Source organism: Eleutherodactylus coqui, chromosome 1 (genome assembly GCF_035609145.1).
Source record: "Eleutherodactylus coqui strain aEleCoq1 chromosome 1, aEleCoq1.hap1, whole genome shotgun sequence".
NCBI classification, from domain to species: domain Eukaryota; kingdom Metazoa; phylum Chordata; class Amphibia; order Anura; family Eleutherodactylidae; genus Eleutherodactylus; species Eleutherodactylus coqui.
Window position 1 is genome coordinate 522,396,337 of NC_089837.1, and position 24,376 is coordinate 522,420,712.

Sequence of the window (24,376 nt, forward strand, 5' to 3'; positions counted from 1 at the left end):
TCATTAGTAGAACTTGAAAATCAAACCATAAGATGTCAAAAGGTATATTCAAACATCCGAACTTGGATGTTGATTTTATATATCCTGATCACATTATGGAATTCTTGTATAATTCTTTTGAGTTGATGGCTACAAATAGCCAAGGGTGGATTGTGGTAAAATGTAATTGGCTATTTGTAAAGGCTCATTTACATGCAAAGACAATCTTTCAAACGATTGACAGTTTTAGCAATGATTTTGCATAAAGCACTAGTGGGTAGTAATGCCCATTAGCACTTTATCAGCTTCATTTACATGAAAATGAGCCTCCTGGAGCTGTGTGCTGAACTCAGCAGGTGGTCTAAGTTTTGTTCTTTCAGGGGCTGTCATGGGCTGACAGCATGAATACAATGTAATCAGCTGCTCCCGTGGAGAACACAGCATGCGGTCTGTGTTATCTACTCTCTGGCTGAACTATGGCTTTTAAGCTCAGTTTATGGGAACATTTACACGCAACAACTACACTGGTAAACACAATTTTTGTCACAAGAAACATTCATGGTGCTTCTAATGTAACTTTTCATGCTGAATTCAAAAATGTAATCAGACATTTTCTATCACCCATGGTTTTTGCTTGACAGCATTTTGGTTAAATTATATTTTTTGTGTATACATATTGGGATATACAGTAATCTCTATCGGGTCGTGGGCACAAGACGGTGTCACTATGCCAAGGTGTTGGGTAAGTATTCCAGATTCCTTCTGTTACATCTGTGGGGAATTAACTCTAAAATGTTGTTGTTTTCTGTGTGAGTGGGATAGCAGAGACAAGGAAAGGCATCAAGAAGAACTGGCCAAACCATGAAACCCTTACTCCAGGACTTACAAATATTGCACATCCTCTACTGGTCGAGTCTGCAAATATTTACTTAGCACCATTACATATTAAACTGGGATTAATGAAGAACTTTTCCAAGGCAGTGGATGGAAATGCTGCTGGATTTGCCTATTTAGAGCAAAACTTTCCTAGCACAAGTGATGCGAAAATTAAAGAAGCCATTTTCGTTGGACCCCAGATTCGAGAATTGCTGCAGGGTGGAAATTATGAAGATCCCTTAAATGAAGTTAAAGCAGCAGCATGGAATTCCTTTAGAAACGTTTGTAAGAACTTCTTGGGAAATGTCAAGGCCGAAAACCACAGTGACTTAGTTAGTGAACTCTTGCTTTCCTACAAAACACTGGGATGTAACGTCTCTCAAGATCCATTTCCTCCATTCACATCTGGATTTGTTTCCGGACAATCTTGGTGCAGTTAGCGATGAGCATGGTGAGAGGTTTCATCAAGATATCTCAAGCATGGAGAAGCGGTACCAAGGCAAATGGAGTCCCAGAATGCTTGCTGATTACTGCTGGACACTCAAGAGGGACGGACCACAAGCAAAATATAGCAGAAAATCCTCTGTCACTACATTCTGAGAAAAGAAATATATTTGTTTCATGTTGGCCTATGCATTAAAATAAACCTTTTCCTAAAATTTCAGGTGGGTGTAAAAAGTTACATTTAGACAATATATTGCTTCATTTGTGACAAAGAAATCATATTATTTCGTCGACCAGTGTTATCGCTCATATGCCATCGTTTTAATGAATTTTGAGCGATAATCATGGCGTGTAAATGGGCCTTAACCCTTCCTCTTGTATCCGAACAGCCAAGAATGTTCAGTGTATTAATTATGAGGATTGTATAACTGAGTCTTATAGACCTGCTGGAACGACGTTCATTTCTGGACATAGTGTCACCATCGTCTATAGAATTAGTCTTGTGATTCTATTGTCTAATTGGTCTTCATATCTATCCTCATTGTCTTCAGACTGAACGGGGGGCGGGGGGGGGGGCCTTACAGTCAGAGCTTAGTTGTCATTGTTTTAGGAATCAGTTTGGTTTGTCTAATCTAGCCCCTTTGAGGAATGGCCACCTGGGATTGTGACCTTTTCAGACAAACAATGCTATGCATTGTTAATTGCAATGCTAATATTCAAGCAATAGATCATACTAAGTATAAAAGACAGGGGAGGGGTTTGGAGAGTTAAGCCCCATTTACACGCAAAGATGATCGTTCAAAATTCGTTAAAAAGATAGGGAGAATGATAGTTTGAGCGATCAGTTTGCATAAGTTGCTATTGGGCACGAATGCTTATTAGCAGCTTATTAGCTTTATTTGCATGTAAATGAGCCTCCCTGAGCTGTATGCAGAGAACAGCAAGTCGTCTGTAATCTGCATATAGATCCTCTTCTTCTGCCGCAGGGCTGCAGCAGAATACAATGTAATCAGCGCTCCCATGGAGAACACAGCGTGTGGTTCCTACTATCAGCTCTCCGTCCGAATGATGGATTTTAAACTCAACTAAAAATCATAGTTCGGACGAAAAGCAAACTATGGTAGTTTTTACACGCAACAATTATGGCTCAAAAGACATTGTTTGAGTGGATTTTGGGCTATAATCTTTGCGTGTAAATGGGGCTTTAGAAGCATTTTGTACCTGTGATGGGGAATGCCCTCTCACAGTGTGATTCCTAAGAGGTTACTTGTTCTCTGACTTTTCACCGCTGCTTCTCCGGTTGATGTGCAAAGCAGATGAAGTATACATACGGCTCTTGGTGATGTGACTATTGATGTAACCCTTGTTCAAGAATTAAAAAGTATAGACAACATCACCTATTTTATGTAACTGTGTTTTATCTTTATCATTTACTCATTTGTATTGATAAATTGTGTTGCATCAACCCCCTTGTCCTTCTTTAAAGCCGTATCCAAACTTTTTGTGGCAAAACCCCACATAACAAGCCAAAGTCAGGAGAGGAGACCGGACTCAGTCAGAAACCAGGCCAGCAAGAGCACCGTGAGAGAGACGAAATGATCACAATACACAGGCACCTCCACAGGGAGAGGATGCATAATACAGCGAGGGCCCCCACAATTGCCAGGGGAACATTTAGGCCCTTTTAGAACACAGCCTGGAGTGCGCTCACCCTCTGGGTCGCTGACTGAGCCAGAGCAGATGCTGGAGCCGGGAACTGGAGGAGGAGAAGAGAAGGGTGCGTGGCACAGCCGCCAGGAGAGGTGGGTACGTAACCACATTGTGTCACAAAAAGTTTGTGGTTTTATGAAGGGTTTTTTTGGAAGTTTTTCATAGTTTTTCCAGATTGCAAACATATGGGAAGTCTAACAAAGATTTCCCACTTCTTGCTGGAGCTGCTTTTGGCTTCGAAAGCTTGTGAAACCACTCTTAGCGACTTGAAATTACAGCAAGTTTTGGCCTTCTGGACAGAGCCCGCTTTTTCATTTAAGATGTGTCACTTTATGAGGCAACTTTGTAAGGATGCAAGTAATTCCGAGATTATTTTTCAGGTAAATTTTGGTCAATATGTTTTGTGTTCATTTATTAAAAATAAAATCCAAATTTACAAAAACATTAAAAAAAATAGCAATTTTAAACTAAGATTTGTTCAGTTTTTAAGACAAAATACCCTAACCACACAAAATAGTAAATAACATTAACATCTGTTCAATTTATGTTGTCATCATTTGTCAAAGGAACAGAACTACATATTTATTACCCCAAATCTGCTGGCCTTAGTCCGCACCACGACCCAAACACAGACCTCAGCAATGAAGGAGCGCCTCGTGGATTTTGGTGCCAATCGTTTCATGGGACAATTTCCAGGCACCCATTCAGGTTTGTAGAGACCTTGAGGTGCCAAGACATAAGAAACACCCCGCAAAACCCCCATTTTGACCCAACAGGCGTTTCAAAATTGATTTTGAAATCTGAATAATTACAATTTTTCCCAAAACACATTAGTTTGGCCCCAAAATTTTCCAATGAAGGGCAAGAGAAAAAAAAACACACCAGAATTTGCTAGCCTATTTCTTTCAAGTATTCTCATACCCCACATGTGGGTTTAATCTTTTTGGGGGGTACATGGGAGGGCTCGGAAAACAAATTGGCTTTTGGAATGCAGATATTGCTGAAATCAGTTTTTGGAGGCCATATTGAATTTGCAAATCCATAAAGTACCCAAAACAGTGGACCATCCCAAAAGCAACTGCTATTTTGGAAACTAAGGCCCTCAAAAAAATCAACAAGGAGTGTAGTGAATGTTTTTACCCTTCCGGTATTTGGTAGCAGTTGTTAACACTGGACCATGAAAATGAAAAATTTCAACTTTTTGGGGAAAACACAGATTTAGCCCCAAACTTTTTATTTTCATGAGGGGTCATATGAAAAAAAACCTTGCAAAATTTGCAACCCAATTTCTCCTGAGTACAAAAATGTCTGATATGTTGAAGTAAAGTGCTGTTCGGATGCCCGATGCGGCTCAGAAGGAATAATTTTACCCGCTGTGACAGGCAGTGCGATAATTTCATCTAAGGCTGATGAAGTTGCGAAGCAGAACATGAACAAGAACCTCCATCGAGGAAGCTTCTACTGACCTTGACCCATCCATTCCCCCAACATACGGCACCAGGTTTTTAGTCCCCACCGCATCTGGAATCCATGAAGTGAGGCTGTTTGAAGGCCCGTCCTGGTTTTCTTCCTAGTGAGAGGTCAGCCATATTGTCGGTACGGTCAAAGTGCATGCCCCAATGAAGGAGCGTCAACAGCAGGAGGAGGATGTGCGGCCTCGACGGGAGGCACAATGGTTACCGCTGTTTAAGTTTTGTAACTTTTCTTCTACGGACCTTGTAGCTGACGATGATTTGGGCGAGAACATAACTGTTCACAATGAAGAACGCCAGCCCAGCCAGCCAAACAAGCAGGAAGGTGTTCATCCCTTCAAACTCCAGAAAGTAGGCTGGGGCGAGCCATAGTGCCTGCAACACAACGAAGGTCAGTACGTTAGGCATCACTGGACACATTGTATGTTATAAGCCAACTGAGCTTCAAAGGTGTGACTGCAAGAAGTTAGTAAAATGTGACAAAACGCATCTGGCTGTAGTTGTATGTACAAGAGTTTGGGGGGGACGGCGTGTTTAAAGGGATATTCCCGTAATTTAGTGTTCTATCAGTAGTATATATAAGACCACTGACCAGCGGTGTCCGACCTCATGGACCACCACCGACTGGGAGAACAGAGGCACCTCCGGCGTTTCTTCTGCAGGGACAATGAGCATTTAGGCCTCATTCACACGGGCGTATTTACGCAGCCTACTATGAAGTCAATAAAAGGCACTGACTTCTATGGGTTTATTCATCTGTATTTATGTCGCGTATTTCTGTTGCATAAAACCCCCACAAAAAGCAGCATGGCCTAGTATAGTGCATATTATACACCAAAATAGCCCATATTAAAGTCAATTGTCCATTGAAATCAATGGGGGCACTACGCAGGAAATAGTCAGTCCTCTATGGCAGCAGCCCGCAGCAGTGACAGGCAGGCTGATCACAGCGATACGTCTGCTATATGTATTGTTGTAATTTGGGAGCAACTTGTATTTTATAGTAATAGCCAGACACAGAGGACTACAGGAAGTAGTCCTTGATATTCATGAGCTGCAGGTTTGCCCCGCACTTGACTGCTGCCTGCCTATAACTGTGCATAGTCAGAGAGAGAGATGTCAGTCAGTGACTGGAGAGCAGGGCTGGGGGGGGGCTAGCTGCAGCTCCTGATTATCGAGGACTACTTCCTGTAGTCCTTTGTGTCTGGCTGCTGCTAAGAAATAAGAAAGTCTCTCCCAAACTACTGCACAGACAAATACAGCAGATATATCACTAATCAGCATGTCTGTCACTACCTCGTTCTAAGAGTCAGTGGTGACAGATACCCTTTAAAGGGGTTGCCCGGTCAAGTAAATATATTTAGCAATATTTTGGTGATCACTTTGACTACAATTCTGACCTCAGTTGTCCCCAGCATCACATGACCCGAAGAGTGTGGCAGCGATTCTTGTGGCAGGACGAGTCATTCTCATCTGGCCCCACCCCTTTGGCGGAACATGACAGCTGCCAGGTACACCGTATGCGTCTGTTGTAGACAGCCATCATGTTTCCTTTAAGGCGCACAGAGACAAGTGGAGATCACAGGATCGGTAAACAGGATAGCCGCCACACGTTTTGGGTCATGTGACCCCAAAAACCAGAACTTTAAAGTATAAGGTTTTAACGGTTCGGCCAGACAAGCGTGGTTTACACACTGCTGTCATCCTGAAAAAGATCGCGTGACCGGGCTGCTTCAAGCTCCGTAGAGCAGCCTGGTCACACATCCGTGGTGCGGCCTGCGTGCTTCCACGGCTCCCATAGGAGCCCATGGAAAGCACCCTGCACCGCTGCACACCACGGAGCTGACCGGCGAGTCAGCACTCGCCGCCCATTATTTTTTAGAAGCACAAATTCTGCGCTTTTAAAAAGGGTCCATGTGAGCGCTTCCATAGCAAACTATTGGTTCCTATAGCAGCGTGGTTTACATGCTGCTGCAGCAGCGTGCAAACCACGATCGTTTGACCGAGCCCTAATGGTGGAAAACTCACTCACTCATGCACACTTATGTTAAAGTTGTTACCTGTCCACCAAACCATAAAAGAAGAAGAAATGTCCCCCGACGCCACGATATCTTCAGGCCGGGCATAACCAGCGGCAAAAGGCAAAGGAACCACAAGAAATACTAAAGAGAAAAAACCAAGAACATTAATAATGACGTCGTCCGTCTCCTGAAGCTTTCTACACAATCTGCTGTCTTCATGCAGGTTTATGAACAGCGCAAAACTTGTCTGGGACGGTGGGGACACAATATCATCCGACAGATCAGATGCAGTCGATGTCATTCAAAGCTGGAGAACACCGGCACTGTAAGAGGGCATCGCATACATTCTTAACCCCTTAATGACGGCCTATTTGGGTCCTAAGGACACAACGGTTTTTAAGGGATTTTCATTTCCACTTTTCAAAAACGTAATAACTTTTTGGTTTTCCATGAATACGGCCGAATGAGGGATGTTTTTTGCGTGGCGAGTTGTAGTTTCTATTGGTGCCATTTTTTGGGTACATATAATGTATTGCAGGACTTTTGTTAAAGGGGTTCTGACATGAAAAAAAAAAATTAAAATTTTACTCACCTTGCCTGGCCAGGACCAATCATCAGGCATGTCCCCTCCATCCGGTATCTTCTTCTGTGGCTTCTAGAAGCAGAGCAGGAGCGGTCAAAATGACTGCGGGTCGGGACAATTATGATGATAGCAAATATAGTATTTTTTTTTCACTTTTTAAGTATAAATCCCCCCTTTTTTTTCTTGCATCGCTGCATTCAAAGTCCCGTAACTTTCTTATTTTCCCGTAGACTGAGCTCGGTGAGGGTTTTTTTTGTTTTTGTGTGTGAAGAACTGTAATTTTATTGGTACCATATTGGGGTAGACTCGGATTTGTTGATCACTTCTTGCTTTTTTGTTTGGGAGATGAAATTAACAAAATAAGCTTTTGGGTTCAGTTTTTTAGGTTTAATATATATTTTTTTAACAAGTTTCACCGTGTGGGATAAATAGTGTGTTCAGTTTATTGAACAGGTCATTATGGATGCGATGATACCAAATTTTTATTTATTTACTTTTTGTATGTCTTTGTAAGGAACTCACACCAGAAAAGCTATGATCGCTCTAATAATGCACTGCAGTACTTATACACTGCAACACATTATCGGTCACAATAACAATCAGACGCCATGGCAACCCATCAGCCCTCCACGATTACACAATGGAGGGCCGATGACATCACAGAGGTAGCGTGCTCTCCCTTTGTGAACCCTGATCTCTGCTGTTGCAGTAGGAAGTCGGCTGTCGGTCACAGCCAGCTCCTGCTGCGGGAAAGTGCAGGCTCAGCTTCTAAGCCCATGCCATCAATAGGACGTAAGTCTATGTCCTGTAGCATTAAGTAACAGCCAACCAGGATGTAAACTTATGTCCTGTGGCATTAAGGGCTTGAAATAGCTGCTGCCTATTAACCCCTTAACGTCACAGGGCATAAGTGTACGTCCTGGCTGTGGGGTACTTAATGCAACAGGGAGAACACTTACGTCCTGTGGATAGCGCGAGATCAGAAGAGATCCCTCACTATCCAGCAGTGGGAGCCGGCTGTCACCGATAGCCGACCTCCACCTGCAACAGCAGGGGTGCATCGGGACAGAGACCCCGCTGTTAACCCCTTCCCTGACGCGATCTATGTAGATCGCAGTATGCAAAGGATTCACAAAAGGAAGCGCACTTCCTCTGTGTCATCATCGGACTCTCACGATGCAATCGTAGAGAGCTGACAGGTTGCCATGGCAACAGGACGCCACATACAGACATCCTGCTTTGCCATTGCCTATGATCGCTATTAGAAGCGATAAAGCATTGCAGGACTTCTGTCCTGCAATGCTTTATCATAGCGATCATAGATGTTATGCTACAAGTGCCCTACAGGGACAAAAACATTAATAAAAAGGTTTACAATATAGTTTATGTACTCAAAAATGGCACCAATAAAAACTACAGCTCGACACACAAAAAACAAGCCCTTATACGGCCGTGTCGACGGAAAAATAAAAAAGTTATGGCTTTTGAAATGTGGAGATGAAAATCCCCCAAAAATCGTTGCCTGCTTAAGCCCAATAAAGGCCGTGTCCTTGAGGGGTTAAAGGGGTTTTCTGAGTTGATTTACTTTACTTTAACCCCTTGAGTGGCATGCCCGGAAATTTTCCGGGACGAGCTCCACTGCTCATAGCAACATAGCCCGGAAGATTTCCGGGCTATGTATCACTATGGGAGCTGCAGAGCACAATGCCACAAGCTGTGACAGTGTGCTCTGCCTGCACAGACCCACAAAGAACAAAGCAAGGGCTTTGAAAAACCAGCAGAAAATATTACCGATATGCCAGCAATCTCCTGCTTCTAAGTCTCCTGCACTGGTTTGTTTACAGGTTGCCATAGAGACCATCGGCTTGTAAGAAGCAAGCCGATGGTCTCTGTGGCAGGGAGAGCTTGGTGCTTGGCTGTCAGAGGACAGCTAGGTACCAGCTCTTACAGCAGAGATCAGAGAAAACCTCCGATCTCTGCTGTGTTAACCCTTTACATGCTGCAGTCTATGTGACTGCAGCATGTAAAGGGCTGTCACTGCAGCATGTAAAGGGCTGTCACCATCGGACCCCCGGAATGTGATCAGGGGTCCTGATGGGTCCCTGTGGAAGTCCCCTAAAGGGACAAAAAAAAAAAAGTTAAAAAGTTCTAAAAAAAATAATAAAAACACTTGTCTCTCTTTACTTTGTAAAAAAATCTAAAATATAATCACACATGTGGTATCCATGCGTCGTAATGACCCAGAGAAGGAAGTTAATACATAATAATAATAATCTTTATTTGTATAGCGCCAACATATTCCGCAGCGCTTACATAGACAGGGGGATACAGAAAGACAAAAGTACAAACATTACAGAACCGCGGTTACATAGTAATCAGTTGATGGAAACAGTAGGGGTGCGGGTCCTGCTCCAACGAGCTTACATACTACAAGTAATGGGGGGATACAAAAGGTAAAGGGCTGGAGATGTGTACGGTATGGCGGGGTGGAGAGTGAGGGGTTCTATACACAAACAATGGTCAGACATTTAGCCATGTGACGGCAGAATCGGTATGACTGCAGGAGCGGTTTATGATGGCTAGCAGGGATTGCAGTCAGTAGGTCAGGGAGCATGTTATCAGGTGGCATACAGAGGAGTCGGTTTAGGGAATTCGGTATGCCTCCCTGAAGAGGTGCGTTTTTAGAGCACGCCTGAAGTTCTGCGAGTCCTGGATTGCTCGGGTAGCCTTTGGTAGTGTGTTCCAGAGGGCTGGTGCTGCTCTGGAGAAATCTTGGAGGCGGGAATGAGAAGTTCGAATTAGAGGGGTGTGCAGTCTAGTTTCGTTTGCCGAGTGGAGAGCCCGGGCTGGGTGATGGATTGAGATGAGGGAGGCAATATAGGGGGGCGCTGTGCTGTGGAGGGCTTTGTGGATTAGGGTAGTAAGTTTAAATTGAATTCTGTATTTAACGGGCAGCCAGTGCAGTGACCGGCACAGGGCAGAGGCGTCCGAGTAGCGGCTGGACAGGAAGATGAGCCTGGCTGCCGCATTCAGGATGGATTGGAGAGGGTAGAGTCTGGTGCAGGGGAGGCCGATCAGCAACGAGTTGTAATAATCGAGCCGGGAGTGGATGAGGGCAACAGTAAGCGTTTTTAACGTGTCCACGGTGAGAAAAGAGCGGATTCTTGCGATGTTCTTGAGGTGCAGCTGACATGTTCGGGCCAGAGATTGGATGTATGGGGTAAATGAGAGATCGGAGTCGAATATGACCCCAAGGCAGCGGGCATGTTGTCTAGGAGTTATGGTGGTGCCACACACTGAGATGGAGATGTCCGGAGGAGGGCGGTTAGTGGAGGGTGGAGATACCAGTAAGTCAGTTTTAGAGAGGTTTAGTTTTAGGTAGAGAGGACATGGTGTTAGAGACAGCAGACAGACAGTTGGTGATGTTTTGGAGTAACGGTGCAGAGATGTCACGGGCAGAGGTGTATAACTGGGTGTCATCAGCATAGAGGTGGTATTGGAGGCCAAAGCTCCTGATGGTTTGTCTAACAGGGGCTGTGTAAATAGAGAAAAGGAGGGGGCCGAGGACTGAGCCCTGGGGGACCCCAACAGCAAGGGGAAGAGGAGGGGAGGTAGAGCCAGCAAAGGAGACACTGAAAGAGCAGTCAGATAAGTAGGAGGAGAACCAGGAGAGAGCAGTGTACTTTAGGCCGATGGAGCGTAGCATACTGAGGAGGAGTTTGTGGTCAACAGTGTCAAATGCTGCGGAGAGTTCGAGGAGGATCAGTAGGGAATAGTCGCCCCTCGATTTGGCTGTCAGTAGGTCGTTTGATACCCTTGTAAGGGCAGTTTCTGTCGAGTGTTGGGGTCGGAAGCCAGACTGTAGGGGGTCGAGGAGAGAGTTCTCTGATAGATAGCTTACAAGGCGGGAGTAAACCAGCCGTTCAAGTACAAATACATTATTTAACTCCTTAATGACATGGCCCCTTTTTTTCTTTTTTCCCCATTTCTTTTTTTCCTCCCCCCTGTTTAAAAAATCACAACTTGTCCCGCAAAAAGCAAGCCCTTATATGGCCATGTCAATGGAAAAATGAAAAAGTTATGGCTCTTGAGACGCAACTGCAAAATTAGTTGAAATGCAATGATTAGACCATTTTAAAAAACCTGCCCTGGTGGGCACGATAGGGTGGTAGGAAACCCGCCACTCAAGGGGTTAAACAGGCCATCGTGAAAAACAATAAAAGACCATAAACTGGTCGACTCCAGACCTCCACCGCTCTCCTGCAGTTGGTGACCTTCTACATACACATTGACCGCCGCAGCCAATCACAGGCCTCAGTTGTGCACTGATTGTTGTAAGGAGCCACATCCAATAATGATCACTTGCCATCAGAATTATGTAGAACAGAACAAAGGAAAATCCCCTCCCCGCCCCCCTTCCCCAACTTGTGGGAGTCATAGCCCCCGAAAACAAGAATCACAGGGCAAAGCTCCAGGACAGGAGTATCAATCCCTGAGAGGTAGAGAAGGAGAAGGTAACAATAATCCTATCTACAATACAAAGTAACAAAATGTATCCGTATTCCGGGGCGGTCCCGGAGTATAACGGGTAAGAGAGAAAACTATACAAGAGTCATGCATCAATCTACATTGTTACAGTTTAAGTCATTCCCTCTCCGGATATAGGGGGCGCGTTCCTCCTCCCCTTCCCCCCCACCCGCCTTCCAGCAAATCTCCATGTAACAAGTGTACTCCACAATAGTCCAGTCAAGAAGCAGGAATAGGGAGGATCAATTCCTCATATGAAAGTTACTAATGTCTGAGGATAACGCATTTCGGAGAGAACTGCTTCCAATCACAGACATGTCTATCGCACTCCCCTTGCCATTGGGGAGCACATTTGTTACCGTGTTTTCCTGAAAATAGGACCCCGACTTATATTTATTTTTGCCGCAAAAGAGGGGTCTTATTTTTAGGGGGTGTCTTATACTCCCCTAGCAGGCACCGTTCGGATCCCTCCCGCTGGGCTGTGGCGCTCCAGCAGGCTTCTGTGTAGTCCCCAAAGCTGACGGAGCATCTCTTACTCGTAATGGGGCTTGAATATCCCGCCTCCAGCAAGTGATTGCTCTGATTGGTTCATGAGTGCTGCCTCAGCCAATGAACCAATCACAGCCATTCATAGAATGACATCATTGAACTTTAACCCTGCGCTGTATATTTACTATCGGACAGGATTAAAGCCCGGGACCAAGCTTCATATATTTACGATGCTTGGCTCTTAATAGGTTAATAGTCTCTTTATGACGGAGGGCAAAGCCCAGACAGCTACGTGGTGCTCCCAGTATATTGCAATCTCTAGGTGGAGACTGTCAGCTCACCTCTGGCTTGGGATAACCCAACAGGAGCCCAAAGTCGCTGCCAGCCCTCCCCACACAGTGAGGTACGAGGGGTCCGGAATGTTTGCTCCCTGGATTCCCGGCTCGGTGGTCCAGCGCCAACCAGCCGCTACAACTCAGCATAAATGAAGGACCGCCTGCTCACTCGGCCGATCTGTCACTCAGTTTTATGCATGCAGAAACTGAACGGACAAATTCTCGTTTGCGGTTTACACTAAACGATAATCGTTTGGATTCTTGCAGGATGTGGGAATCTCAATGCTTTATCTGCCCGCGTAAAAGGACCCCCAACCTCTGCAATCATGATGTTCCTCGGCTCACCTGGGATGTGCAGACTTTATTAAAGCTCACAAAGATGGCGGTGTGCAGGAAGCAGCAGAAGGCCAGGTCTTCATAATAGGTTGCGGATACAACAGCCAGCAGCAGTACTTGAGGTAGGAAGGCAACAAGACCGAAGACGCCGCTCCAGCCGCTCTCTGCCGTTAGGTAAAGCATGTAGAAGTACGGCGAGAAGTTGTGGCGGATATCCCTCCTGGTCAGGTGATACAGGTAGGTGTGCTCCAGGAAATCCCAGCCGTAGCTGCAGAGAGAAAGCAGGAAGAGAAAGGTAAGTATAACAATGGAATAGATACAGTGCCTTGCGATAGTATTCACCCCCCTGTGGGGTATTTTTTTTACTGTTTTGTTGCATTGCAGCGATTTTCTTGGAGGGTTCTGAAATTTAATTTCACAGTATGTTACCACCTTGAAGATGCTAAATGTTTCTTCGTGTGACGTGCATGCACCAGAATTAAGGCAAATGGAGTTTTTGGCAAATATATAAATAGTTTGCGCCAAAATGATTCAACAAGCTCATCTCTCCACCCCCAGCTGGGCGTGGCCAACTTTTATACCTTTTCGGCACATTTATGAAGCATTACTGCAAAAAAGGCTTGTCAAAAAGTGGCTAATAAAGCCAAATTAACAGTTGGTGTAACGCTTACTACATAGAGAATTGTTTTTTCCCCATTTTTTGTTTTATCATCATAATTCTGACTGTCAGCTAAGTATTTTATATACGTAGCTGATGCAGAATAAAAGTTTTGGAGCAAAACATATTTCTGAATGTAAACTGGCGCAATTCTGGAGCATGTAGTAGTGTTATGTTATGTGGAAATTGGTGCATTTTGTGACACAAAAACTACATGGATAGGATAGGTTTTCCATGATTGGGGATCCACTGGACCAACCAACCAAACCTAGACAGGTCCTGGGGTGGTTGGCAGCTGAATCCTCAGATAGAGGGACTGTTGCCAGGAAAGGAGTGACTGACCCTTGGCTACAGAGGGAATGGAAACCCCCTACCTACCAGCAAGGTGATCGTCCTGATAAGGGTGGCCCTGCGCTGGAACCACGGGTGTGACTATCCGATGGGGTAGCAAGCATAGGAACTGGCAGCAGACAGAGGAGTCCACACATGCAGGACCGAGCAAAGGCAAACCATAAACAGGAATGGGAACTGACAGAAAACAAATGTACAGACAGATGCAGAACTCAGACAGCATAAACAGAAGTCAGAGAGCGGGGCAGAACTGCGACAGCACAGACCGTACTAAAACAGAAGGAGGTGACCAAAGAAAAGCAGAGTGTCAGAACCTAACGCACACCAATTTTAAGGGCAAGGGGAAGTGCCACAGCTCAGCTTAAATATTGGAGTAAGACGTGCCGGGGCATAATAACATGACTTCATCTGCCGGTGCTTCCATCACACAAGAACTTCAGAGAGACAAATGAGTCTGAGACCGTCCGATTGGCGGGCCGCTTGGCTCAGACGCCTCCCCTGCTCCTCTTCATCTTCCTAAGCCCCTCCCCTTGGTTAATGATTGCAGGAAGGAGCTGTCAATCATAAAAGCAAGGGGAGGGGCTGAGGAAGACTCAGGTTCATTTGTCAGTGCAGGGGGCAGAAGAATGAAGATTCCAGTGTGATGGAAGCGCCGGCAGATGAGGTCATGTTAGGATGCCCCGCCCCGTCTGAGCGCTCATCTGACAGCGCTAACGGTTAGGTGGCCCAATTCCACCTCTCAGGATTTCTTTAATCACTTTTACCAGAACTAAATAAAAAATATTTTAACCTAAAAAAGTAGAAAAAAAAATCCCCCAAACTGACCTCCAGTAGAAGACAAAACTTAGTATGAATAAGGTAAAGCTGGACACAACTCCAAACGTTAGCGTGTCCCTATTGAGGAGCGCGAGCAAGAGCTCCCAGCAAGTCTTAGAGAGTTTTAGAACAGCTCCCCCCGCTGGTTTTGTCTTGTTTCCATCCGTTCTTGGTGTTTGTAGTGACAGTATGATGGGCAACAGGTAAGTCACAGGATAGATCTTCATGTGCACCGAGAGGCCATAGAGGAGCGCAGCCTTCACAAGGTGACGCTTCTTCACGTAATACAGAGTGGATAAGACAAGAACAGCCAAGACCGATTCGGCATTCCCCCTGCTGGACACCGCCATAGGCAATGGGTTAAAGAGCCAGAAAGCGCTGTACTTGTTAGCAGTGGGGCTGTCCAAGCCCTGGAGGGTGAGGATCCGGTGGATTAGGAAGGCTGCAATTACATCACAGCACACAAAGAGTAACTTCCCATAGACTTCTGTGAGGTAGATGTTGGGCGTTAACATCCAGGCGAGTAACGGGGTGTAACGGTAGGTCGCTCTCTCATAAGGAGAAGATCCCTGAAATAAGAAAGAGCCACCTGTTACTCAGTACTAATGACAATACATTGTATCCCTTTTTACCAGATGGAAGGGAAGTGGTCACATGTCACATGCTGTCCAATCCGTGTGTTAGTGTGATAGACATGATGATTAGTCAGTATAAAATGTCTATTGATTTGTATAAACCAAATGTATTATGCTATTGTAATGACTTTTAGCTCTGTGGAGTTTAATGGCCACACAATCTCCTCATGGTATTTGCTAGACAATGGCATGTGTGGTGTAATGTTAGCTGAGTACATAAGTTACACAAAACAGCCTCTAAGAGTTAAAGGTCATAGGATTATATGTAATACCTGCATTGAATACTGAGTGTCTTCCTAGCCCTCTCCACCCCTCCCATCCTGAAGCTAGTTAAATAATGGGTTGACATCACTACACAGAAATGACTTCAGCTAGGACAAAGTCCGCGCCACATCAACACTTGGAGAAGGGTGGGCAGAGAGGCGGGAGATTCTATATGATCCGACAAATGAGAATCTTATATGTTACTGATGTAATCTGTTGCACGCCCATTAAAGGGCGGTTATCATGTGTTATAATAAAAAGCCTGAGCCTCTACACATTGTAGAGACTCTCCCAGTTTTAGACCAGCACTTGTATCTGATCTGGTCGATGATGTGTGCACACTATACGATTTGGAAGCTACAAAATACCCCGAAACCTGCTGGAGGAAAATATGATCCAGTTCAATAGAGCGAGATGTAGACTTGTGGGAAAGGAATCAGGATAACTTAGGATTCATTAAGAGTTCAGTAGGCGGTCTCATATCACGCACACTTGTACAGGGAAGGTTGTCAGCGAGACTGCCCATGGGACTCAAGGTCAAAATGAACAGGGGCTTATCTCAATAAAATACCGGCTATCCTGAGTCCTTTTTCCACAAGCCTATATATCAATCTCCAGGGCTTCTCCTGCTCTAGGACATGCTGTCTGCATATAGGGCAGCATATATATATGACAGGGTCCCTTTAAGGCATCATCTTTTTACAGTAATTTGTACTTTGAAGACTTGTAGGAGAACTCACCTCCTCCCGTGGCAACCTGTTCCACTCATTGATCCCCCTCACTGTCTAATATCTAATCTGTGTCTCCTCCCTTTCAGTTTCATCCCATTGCTTCTAGTCTTTCCTTGTGCAGATGAGAATAGGGCTGATCCCTTCAGATATTTGTAGACCGCTATTAAGTCTCCTCTCAGCCTCTTCTGCAAGCTAAACATTCCCAGATCCTTTAACCGTTCCTCATAGGACATGATTTGCAGACCGCTCACCATCTTGGTAACTCTTCTCTGAACTTGCTGCAGTTTGTCTATGTCTTTATTAAAGTGGGGTGCCCAGAACTGGACACAGTATTCCAGATGAGGTCTGACTAAGGAAGAGTAGAGGGGGATAATGACCTCACATGATCTTGTGATAGACATGATGATTAGTTAGTATAAAATGTCTATCGATTTGTACTAAATTAGACGTATTATGTGTGTTTTCTGACTTCAGCCTAATGTGGAACTCTGCTGCATAAGGAAAGAGTTAAATCACAGTGTTATGTTATTGCTCGTGTCCATCTTGAGTGTTTTCCCAGTCCTCCCCATCCCCCACACAGAATCTTCTTCAACAAAGAGATATCTACTTTCAGTTTCAGATTTGAGCACGTTTGTAAGACAAAGACTTGCTTATACATTGGAGTTGAGAGAAGGTGGGCAGGGGGGAGGTGGGGAATTCTATATAACCCAGCGAATAAGAATATATATATGTTACTGATGTAATCTGTTAAACGCCCATAAAGGGCAGGTGTTATGCTTTTTAATAAAAGGGCCTGTCTGGATGTTTCTCCCAGGAGAGCCATTTTGGATAGGAGGCTGATAGCTTGTGTCTGATCTGGTTCGATGATGTGTGCACACTATACAATTTGGAAGCTACAAAATACCCCGAAACCTGCTGGAGAAAACCATAATCCAGATCAATCTAGACTCTATGCTTCTCTTAATACGCTCCAGAATTGGGTTTTGCCTTTTTGGCTGCTGCATCACATTGTTGACTCATGTTCAGTCTATGATCTATTAGTATACCCAAGTCCTTTCCACATGTGCTGCTGCTTAGCCCAATTCCTCCCATTCTGTATGTGCTTTCTTCATTTTTCCTGCCCAGATGTAGGACTTCACACTTCTCCTTGTTAAATACCATTCTGTTAGTCGCCGCCCACTGTGCAAGCTTTCCTAGCTCTTTTTGAATCCTCTCCCTCTCTTCCCTAGTGTTAGCTATCCCTCCTAGCTTTGTGTCGTCGGCAAATTTGATCAGTTTCCCATCAATTCCCTCCTCCAGATCATTTATAACAATGTTGACCAACACTGGGCCTAGGACGGAGCCTTGTGGTCCCCCACTTGATACATTCTTCCACTTGGATGTGCAGCCATTTATGACCACTCTTTGAGTACGATCACTCAGCCAGTTGTGAATCCACCTAACAGTTGCCTTGTCAATCCTAGATTTGGTCATTTTTTCAATAAGGATGGTATGAGATAATTGCAGCCTTTTCCCCCCATGCACCTTTGTTGTTATAGGTGTAGTAACCATCTGTCTGCTTCAGAGCCCAATACGCAGTAGGATTTATTGAAATGTTGTGTTAGACATGTCTGGTAGGCCCCCGCCTCCTTGCCTGGTGGGCTGCCCCACTGTAGCGCATCGGTCAGGCCTTGCATACCTTTGTAGCCGACAATCACCTCTCACATCAATGGAACGTGGTGCTCGCAGTTTCAACGTTGGTTATTTCTAATGGCGCCATTGGTCCGCTCACGATACTTTCCCCAAAAAAGAACGCGAACAGTTCACAAACCGCTACTCTGGCCCGAAAGATAACAATCATCCCTTTTTACAACTGTGGCAAACCTTTCACAGATGACAACGAGTGATATGTGAGCAGATGGCCTATTGCACCCCTTATATACCCACTAAGCCAACTCACGGCACGTAACTTTCTTCATGAGCTACACACTGCCGACGACGAAAGTAGGAGGCGATCATAATAATGTGACTCGACTGCATATAACCCAAAACATGGGGTAGTTATACTTAACTAGATGGTGACCACTGCCCTCATCACACACCAGGACGCTCTTGCTGAGCCCTCACAGGATTCTACGTCGTGCGGGACATTTTCTATGACTTTTCATTAGGAGTATAAATGATTTAGAGTCCGGCAGTTCAGTGAAGGCAATTATTACCTGAGTGATATATCGCGCCGCATCCGTGAAGACGTGGTAATCGATATCTGTGTATTTCACCATCATTGTGCGATCTTGGTAAACTCCATATATTAAAAGGACAATTCTTGCAAGAAACGCGATGATAAATAATTGAAGCGTTGATAGACGAGTCTGAAGCATTTTCTGGAGCGCCGCTTTCCTTTCCATTGCAAGATCTTTATTTGCCGCGTCCGAACAGGAATCCACAAGAAGAGGAAACGAAGGAGTCTACGAAGCTTAAGGTGGAAATTACGTGTGGCGAGTCTTCCCAGCGATCCTCCTGCATGATGAGGTCACCGGCGGACCGCTCCTACAGGGGGCGCTACTGGAAATCTAAAAGTCCCGAATCTATTGGAAAACAAAATAAAGAAGATTGTTTTATGAACTGGATGTAATAAGTCTCTAATAAATGCAGTACGGTTATGATTAACATCAGGCTGGGTGAACACGGGACCGAAATACCACAGAAATCGTGCGGAATGACCACACGGAAAAAACGCGAGATTCCTGTGGGATAAGCGCAGCTTCAAAGCCCGTGGATTTTGGAGCAGCTCCGCCATCGACATTTCGCTGCGGCTATCTCTCCCCATAGAGAGGAGAGAGGCAGCTGCGGAAACTGAGTAAGAATTGACATGCGGCATCTTTGATTTCCGCGCGGCTTGGCCGCAGTGTGTGGACGAGGGTTTTACAAATCTTGTCCACTTTGCTGGCTAATCCTGGGATTAAAAACGCAGGTGGATCTTCCATGCAGAAAGTCTCCATGGACATTCCGCCCCGTGTGAACGCAGCCTTACGGACAGCCTCGATTGTTGAGTTTAGCAGATATGTACCGTATATACTGGAGTATAAGCTGAGTTTTCAGCACATTGTTTTCTGCTGAAAAAGCCCCCCTCGGCTTATACTCGAGTGAGGTAAAAAAAAAAAACCTGCAATACTCCCCCCTCTGCCGGCGCGATGGTCTCCTCAGCGATGCGGCAAGCTGCTTCAGACTTCTCCCCGCTGTCATCTCCCTGCTCGGCTTTGAATTTCCCCGCCGTCAGCGCTGTGTAAGTAAGCGCTGTGATTGGATCGATCACCAGCCAATCATAGCCGGCGCTCGATCATTCACAGCCAGTGAATGACATCACTGAATGGCTCTGATTGGTTTATCGAGCGCCGGCAGTGATTGGCTGGCGCTCTATCCAATCACAGCACTTACTTACACAGCGCTGACGGCGGGGAAATTCAAAGCCGAGCAGGGGGATAACAGCGGGGAGAATTCTCAAGCAGCTTGCCATACCGCCGGGGAGACCATTGCGCTGCGGACACAGACGCCACCTGGGAGGTGAGTATTGTGTGTTTTTTTTTTTTACCTAGTATATACTCGAGTCAATACGTTTTACCAGTTTTTTGTAGTAAAACTTATTGACTCGGCTTATTCTCGGGTCGGCTAATACTAGAGTGTATACGGTAGTTTAATAGCATAACAAATATACTCAACGAAAAAAAGTGTACCTCCCAACAAACGTGTAGTAATTTATAAAACAAACATAGTATACGAGACGGACAGGATTGTGTGGGTTTTCCTGGACATTACCCTGTTAATGACATGCGAAGTCCGACCGGCGCGGAAATGAGGCCTTAAAATACAAAACTGAAGAATGATGTGCCTAAAAAACGCACATTGCAGAAAAATACAGCATTCCGCGATTTTTTGTTTTCCCATCAGTGAAAATCATTGATTTCATAAATCTGCTTTTTTACTCACTCTCGCCTCACGCGATTTTATCACCTGCGTGGAACCACCCTCACATAGTCATCGCCCTGAACTGGGCGATCCTGTGACGGGGCCGGACCCTAAATGACAGAATTTAGGCTGGATGCACCAAAATGCACGTAAATGTGACTAAATGGGAATATTTCACTTTGTTTAAAATTTACCTCCAAGGTGTAATCGCATTTCTGCCGCACGAACACACCGCATATACAAAAGGCAGAACCGCGCTTACACCGATGTACTTCACCCTCACCGGCATGATTGCGTTTGAATATGCGGGTGTTCGGCGTACGGCGCACGCACTTATCCAATTCTAATGGACTCCTGAGCTGCGCAAATGCGTTCAAGATAGAGCGTGTCGCGTATTTTCACGCGATCGCGCATCATGTGAAATAAATACTCATGTGACGGAATCCACTGAAATCAATGGGCTCTGATGCGCATAACGTGGAAATTGTGTGAACGCGATGCGCAGCGCGAATACGGCCTGACGGGGGTCATCCCACTGAAAGAATAAAAGGTTTGAAGAACCTCTAAAAGCAAGGGCGCCAAAATGACGAAAAAGAGACGGCGAAAAAGACTGATTAATTGCGCCGAGATTAAAAATCGCTCAAAATTTACCTCAGAGGCTGAAAGATCGTGCAATAAAATTGTGACAAATACATAGCGAGCGCCGGAAAATGCGCCAACCCGTTACCTACACCATCTTTTATGTTGTCTATTCCTTTTTGCGCCATTTTATGCCATTCAGCTTCATAAACGCGCAGGAATAATAATAATCTTCATTCGTACAGCGCAACTTATTCCGCAGCACTTCGGAAACATCGGACACAGAGGCCACGCCCACGCTCGGAAGGAGAAAAAAAATGGCAGAGCCGGCCGTAATTTCGTGTTCTTGATTTTCACGTCCACCAGGCTGTTGTTAGCGTGCAGCATCATTTCCAAACAGTTTGGTGAAGCTCCGCCCAGCGGCGCACAATACGCAAGCGGTGCTCCGATTGTAAAGAAAAAGGTTGTAAGCGACAACCATCTGTGCGTCCGCCAGGAAGCGTGGAAACAGCGGAGCGTCCGTGGAAGCTTCACACACAGTCCGCAGAAATCCACTGTCAGAGCGAGCGGAGAATTACATAGTAACATAGTTCGTAAGGCCGAATGAAGACAATGTCCATCTAGTCCAGCCTGTCTAGCCTCCTGTGCTGTTGATCCAGAGGAAGGCAAAAAACCCCAAGAGGCAAAGCCAATTAGCCCTTTTGGGGAAAATTTCTTTCCGACTCCCTAATGGCAATCAGACTGTTCCCTGGATCAACCCCTAATAGTTCCTACCTGCCTGTATACCCGGATTAACAATTAACCTAAGATTTATATCCTGTAATATCCTTCTTCTCCAGAAAGACATCAAGTCCCCTTTTAAACTCCTCTATGGATTTTGCCATCACCACATCCTCAGGCAGAGAGTTCCACAGTCTCACTGCTCTTACAGTAAGGCCGCCTGCAGACGAGTGGGTCGGATCCGGCGGCGACCCGAGCCGGACCCGACCCGAGCGCCTGCAGGGACGAGCGCGTACTCACCCGCGCCCAGCGGCCCCGGCTCTTTCCTGTGCCGGCTGCCGGCGCATGCGCAGACCGGAGCCGCCGGCTGCGTGAGTGACGTTTCTGTGCGAGGCTCTGCGAGCCCCGCACAAAAATAGGACATGCCGCGGTTTGTTTGCCGCGTGAGATTTCGCGCGGCCAAACCGCGGCCGTCTGCAAAGGATTGCATTTGTTAACGCAATCCTATGCAGACTTTGAGCGGGGGAAATCCCGCCGCGGGATTTCCGCCCATGTGCAGGCGGGCTAAAGAACCCTTTTCTATGTTGGTGATGAAACCTGCTTTCTTCTAGACGTAGCGGATGTCCTCTTGTTACCGTCGTGGTCCTGGGTGTAAACAGATCTTGGGAAAGATCCTTGTATTGTCCCCTCATGTACTTATACATAGTTATTTGGTCGCCCTTAGCCGTCTTTTTTTCCAGGGTGAATAATCCCAGTTTTGGTGCCTCTCTGGGTATTCCAGTCCCGTCATTCCATGTATTAGCTTAGTTGCCCTTCTTTGAACCCCCTCCAGCACTGTAACATCTTTCCTGAGCGCCGGTGACCAGAACTGTGCGCAGTATTCCATGTGGGGCCTGACAAGTGCCTTATATAGTGGGAGGATAATGTTTTCGTCCTTCGCCCCTATACCTCTTTTATTGCACCCCGAGACTTTATTTGCCTTTGCAGCAGCTGACTGGCATTGGTTACTCCAGTTTAGTCTACAATCCACTAGTACCCCCAGGTCTTTTTCCATCTCACTTTTCCCAGCTGTACCCCATTTAGTGAATATTTGTGACATCCGTTTCTCCTGCCCATGTGCAGAACCTTTCATTTTTCAACATTGAACCTCATTTGCCATTTCTCCCCCCAAGCCCCCGGCTTATCTCGATCTGTTTGTAGCCGTACATTGTCCTCCGTTGCATTAATTATATTGTATAATTTTGTGTCATCTGCAAATATTGATATTTTACTGTGCAGCCCCTCCATCAGGTCATTGATAAATATTTTGAACAGAGTGGGGCCCAATACTGAACCCTGTGTCCCCCGCTAGTGATGGGGGCCCAATCAGAGTATGAGTCATTTAATACCACCCTCTGCTTTCTATCACTGAGCCAATTTTTTACCCACTTACACACGTTTTCGCCCAGTCCGAGCTGCCTCATTTTGTATATTAGCCTATTATGCGGCACGGTGTCAAATGCTTTAGAGAAGTCCAGATATACAAGAACAATAGACTCTCCCAGGTCCAGCCTAGAGCTTACTTCATCGTAGAAGCTGATCAGATTGGTCTGACATGAGCGACTATTCATGAATCCATGCTGGTGAGGAGTTATTCCCTTATTCTCCTTGAGGTGCTCATCGATGGCGTCTCTCAGAAAACCCTCGAAAATTTTTCCCGTTACTGAGGTGAGACTTACTGGCCTGTAGTTACCAGGCTCACTTTTGGTCCCCTTTTTATAAATTGGAACCACGTTGGCAATGCGCCAGTCCAATGGTACAACCCCGGTCTTGATAGTGTCCATAAATATTAAATATAGTGGCCTAGCTATCACTTCACTTAGTTCCTTTTGTACCCTTGGGTGTATTCCATCTGGGCCTGGCGATTTGTCGATTTTTAATCTTCTTTAACCTGTTCCGCACTTCCTCCTGCGTTAGGTTTGACATATTTTGCGAGGGGTTTATTTTATTCCTCTGCATCTCGTGTGACATTTCCTTTTCGTTTGTGAATACGCTTGAAAAGAAACTATTTAATAGATTTGCCTTCCCTCCATCCTCTTCAATGATTTCCCCTGCATTATCTGTTAAAGGGCCAGCGCTCTCCCTGCAAATCCTTTTGCTGTTAATATAGTTGAAAAATAGTTTTGGGTTGTTTTTGCTCTCTTTGGCGATCAGTCTTTCCGCCTCCTCCTTGGCAATTTTGATCGTATGTTTGAATTGAATGTCTCGCCGACGACGACCGTGTGGAAGATTCTGCGCAAATGTTTACACTGTTATCACAGCCCATTGCAATAGTTACCGGCCCAAAAAACAGATGGCGAAGTGCGGCGACGTTCTTTCTGCAAAAGTATTCGAACGCTGCTGGAAAGCGATGAGGTCATGGAGTCTTTAGTAATGAAGCCGCCTTCTAACATTCAGGCATCAAACGCAATGTGGAAAGTAGGAGAGGGGAACCCAACGGGCTACATGGAGCATCCGCGCAACTCCCAGAAGATAAATGTGTTTAGCGCTACACGGGCGCATTCACACACGATTTTATGGGGGGGTTTTTGCACAAAAACCCGTAGGACGGCGATACGGACGAAACTCGCGCATGAAAATAACACACTTGAGTTCAACATATTCACGTGACCCAGTTTTCTTGCGCTGCGATAATGAAGAGGAAAAAAAACACTAAAACTACTGGAAGCGCATGCAATTTTCGAGAAGAGTAGAAAAAACTGCAGAGACGGCGGCGCCTCCCGCATGCGCTCAGCACCAGCTCACCTCCGCTGCCAGCATCCATTCTACGGATCTCTTACGTCATCCATTCCGAACACGCTCCTCTACTTCCAGGTTGGGACAGGACGATAAACCCTTCTGACTGGACAAGAGCCCTGTCAATCAA

General features: G+C 45.6%; 1 protein-coding gene across 3 annotated transcripts; it reads right to left on the reverse strand.

The window, feature by feature from the left end:
* Window positions 1–338: 338 nt before the first annotated feature.
* On the reverse strand, window positions 339–24,298 carry PIGM (phosphatidylinositol glycan anchor biosynthesis class M). Of its 3 annotated transcripts, none has more exons than XR_010787744.1 (7): window positions 24,256–24,298; window positions 18,426–18,794; window positions 14,607–15,166; window positions 12,782–13,040; window positions 6,542–6,643; window positions 4,476–4,856; window positions 339–1,451 (listed from the first exon to the last, which is right to left on the reverse strand). XR_010787744.1 is itself a non-coding variant. In XM_066588280.1 (7 exons), exons 2-7 carry the CDS (start codon window positions 18,612–18,614, stop codon window positions 1,383–1,385), a joined length of 1,311 nt encoding a protein of 436 aa, XP_066444377.1. In that variant the 5' UTR covers window positions 18,615–18,794; window positions 24,256–24,298; the 3' UTR covers window positions 339–1,382. The 3 variants fall into 3 exon arrangements, 2 of the variants coding, with proteins under 2 accessions (XP_066444377.1, XP_066444378.1); XM_066588280.1 differs by having other exon boundaries at window positions 4,725–4,856; XM_066588281.1 differs by lacking the exon at window positions 24,256–24,298 and adding an exon at window positions 23,034–23,438 and having other exon boundaries at window positions 4,725–4,856.
* Window positions 24,299–24,376: the final 78 nt, after the last annotated feature.

What these genes read in the sequence shown, in the direction of transcription:
- PIGM (XM_066588280.1), bottom strand. Translation starts at nt 18,614, where the DNA reads ATGGAAAGGAAAGCGGCGCTCCAGAAAATGCTTCAGACTCGTCTATCA. An exon ending in AGTTTTGTCTTCTACTGGAG is followed by an intron (nt 13,041 to 14,606) that starts GTCAGTTTGGGG and finishes TTCTCTCTGCAG; the next exon opens with CTACGGCTGGGATTTCCTGG. An exon ending in ATAAAGTCTGCACATCCCAG is followed by an intron (nt 6,644 to 12,781) that starts GTGAGCCGAGGA and finishes TTTTCTCTTTAG; the next exon opens with TATTTCTTGTGGTTCCTTTG.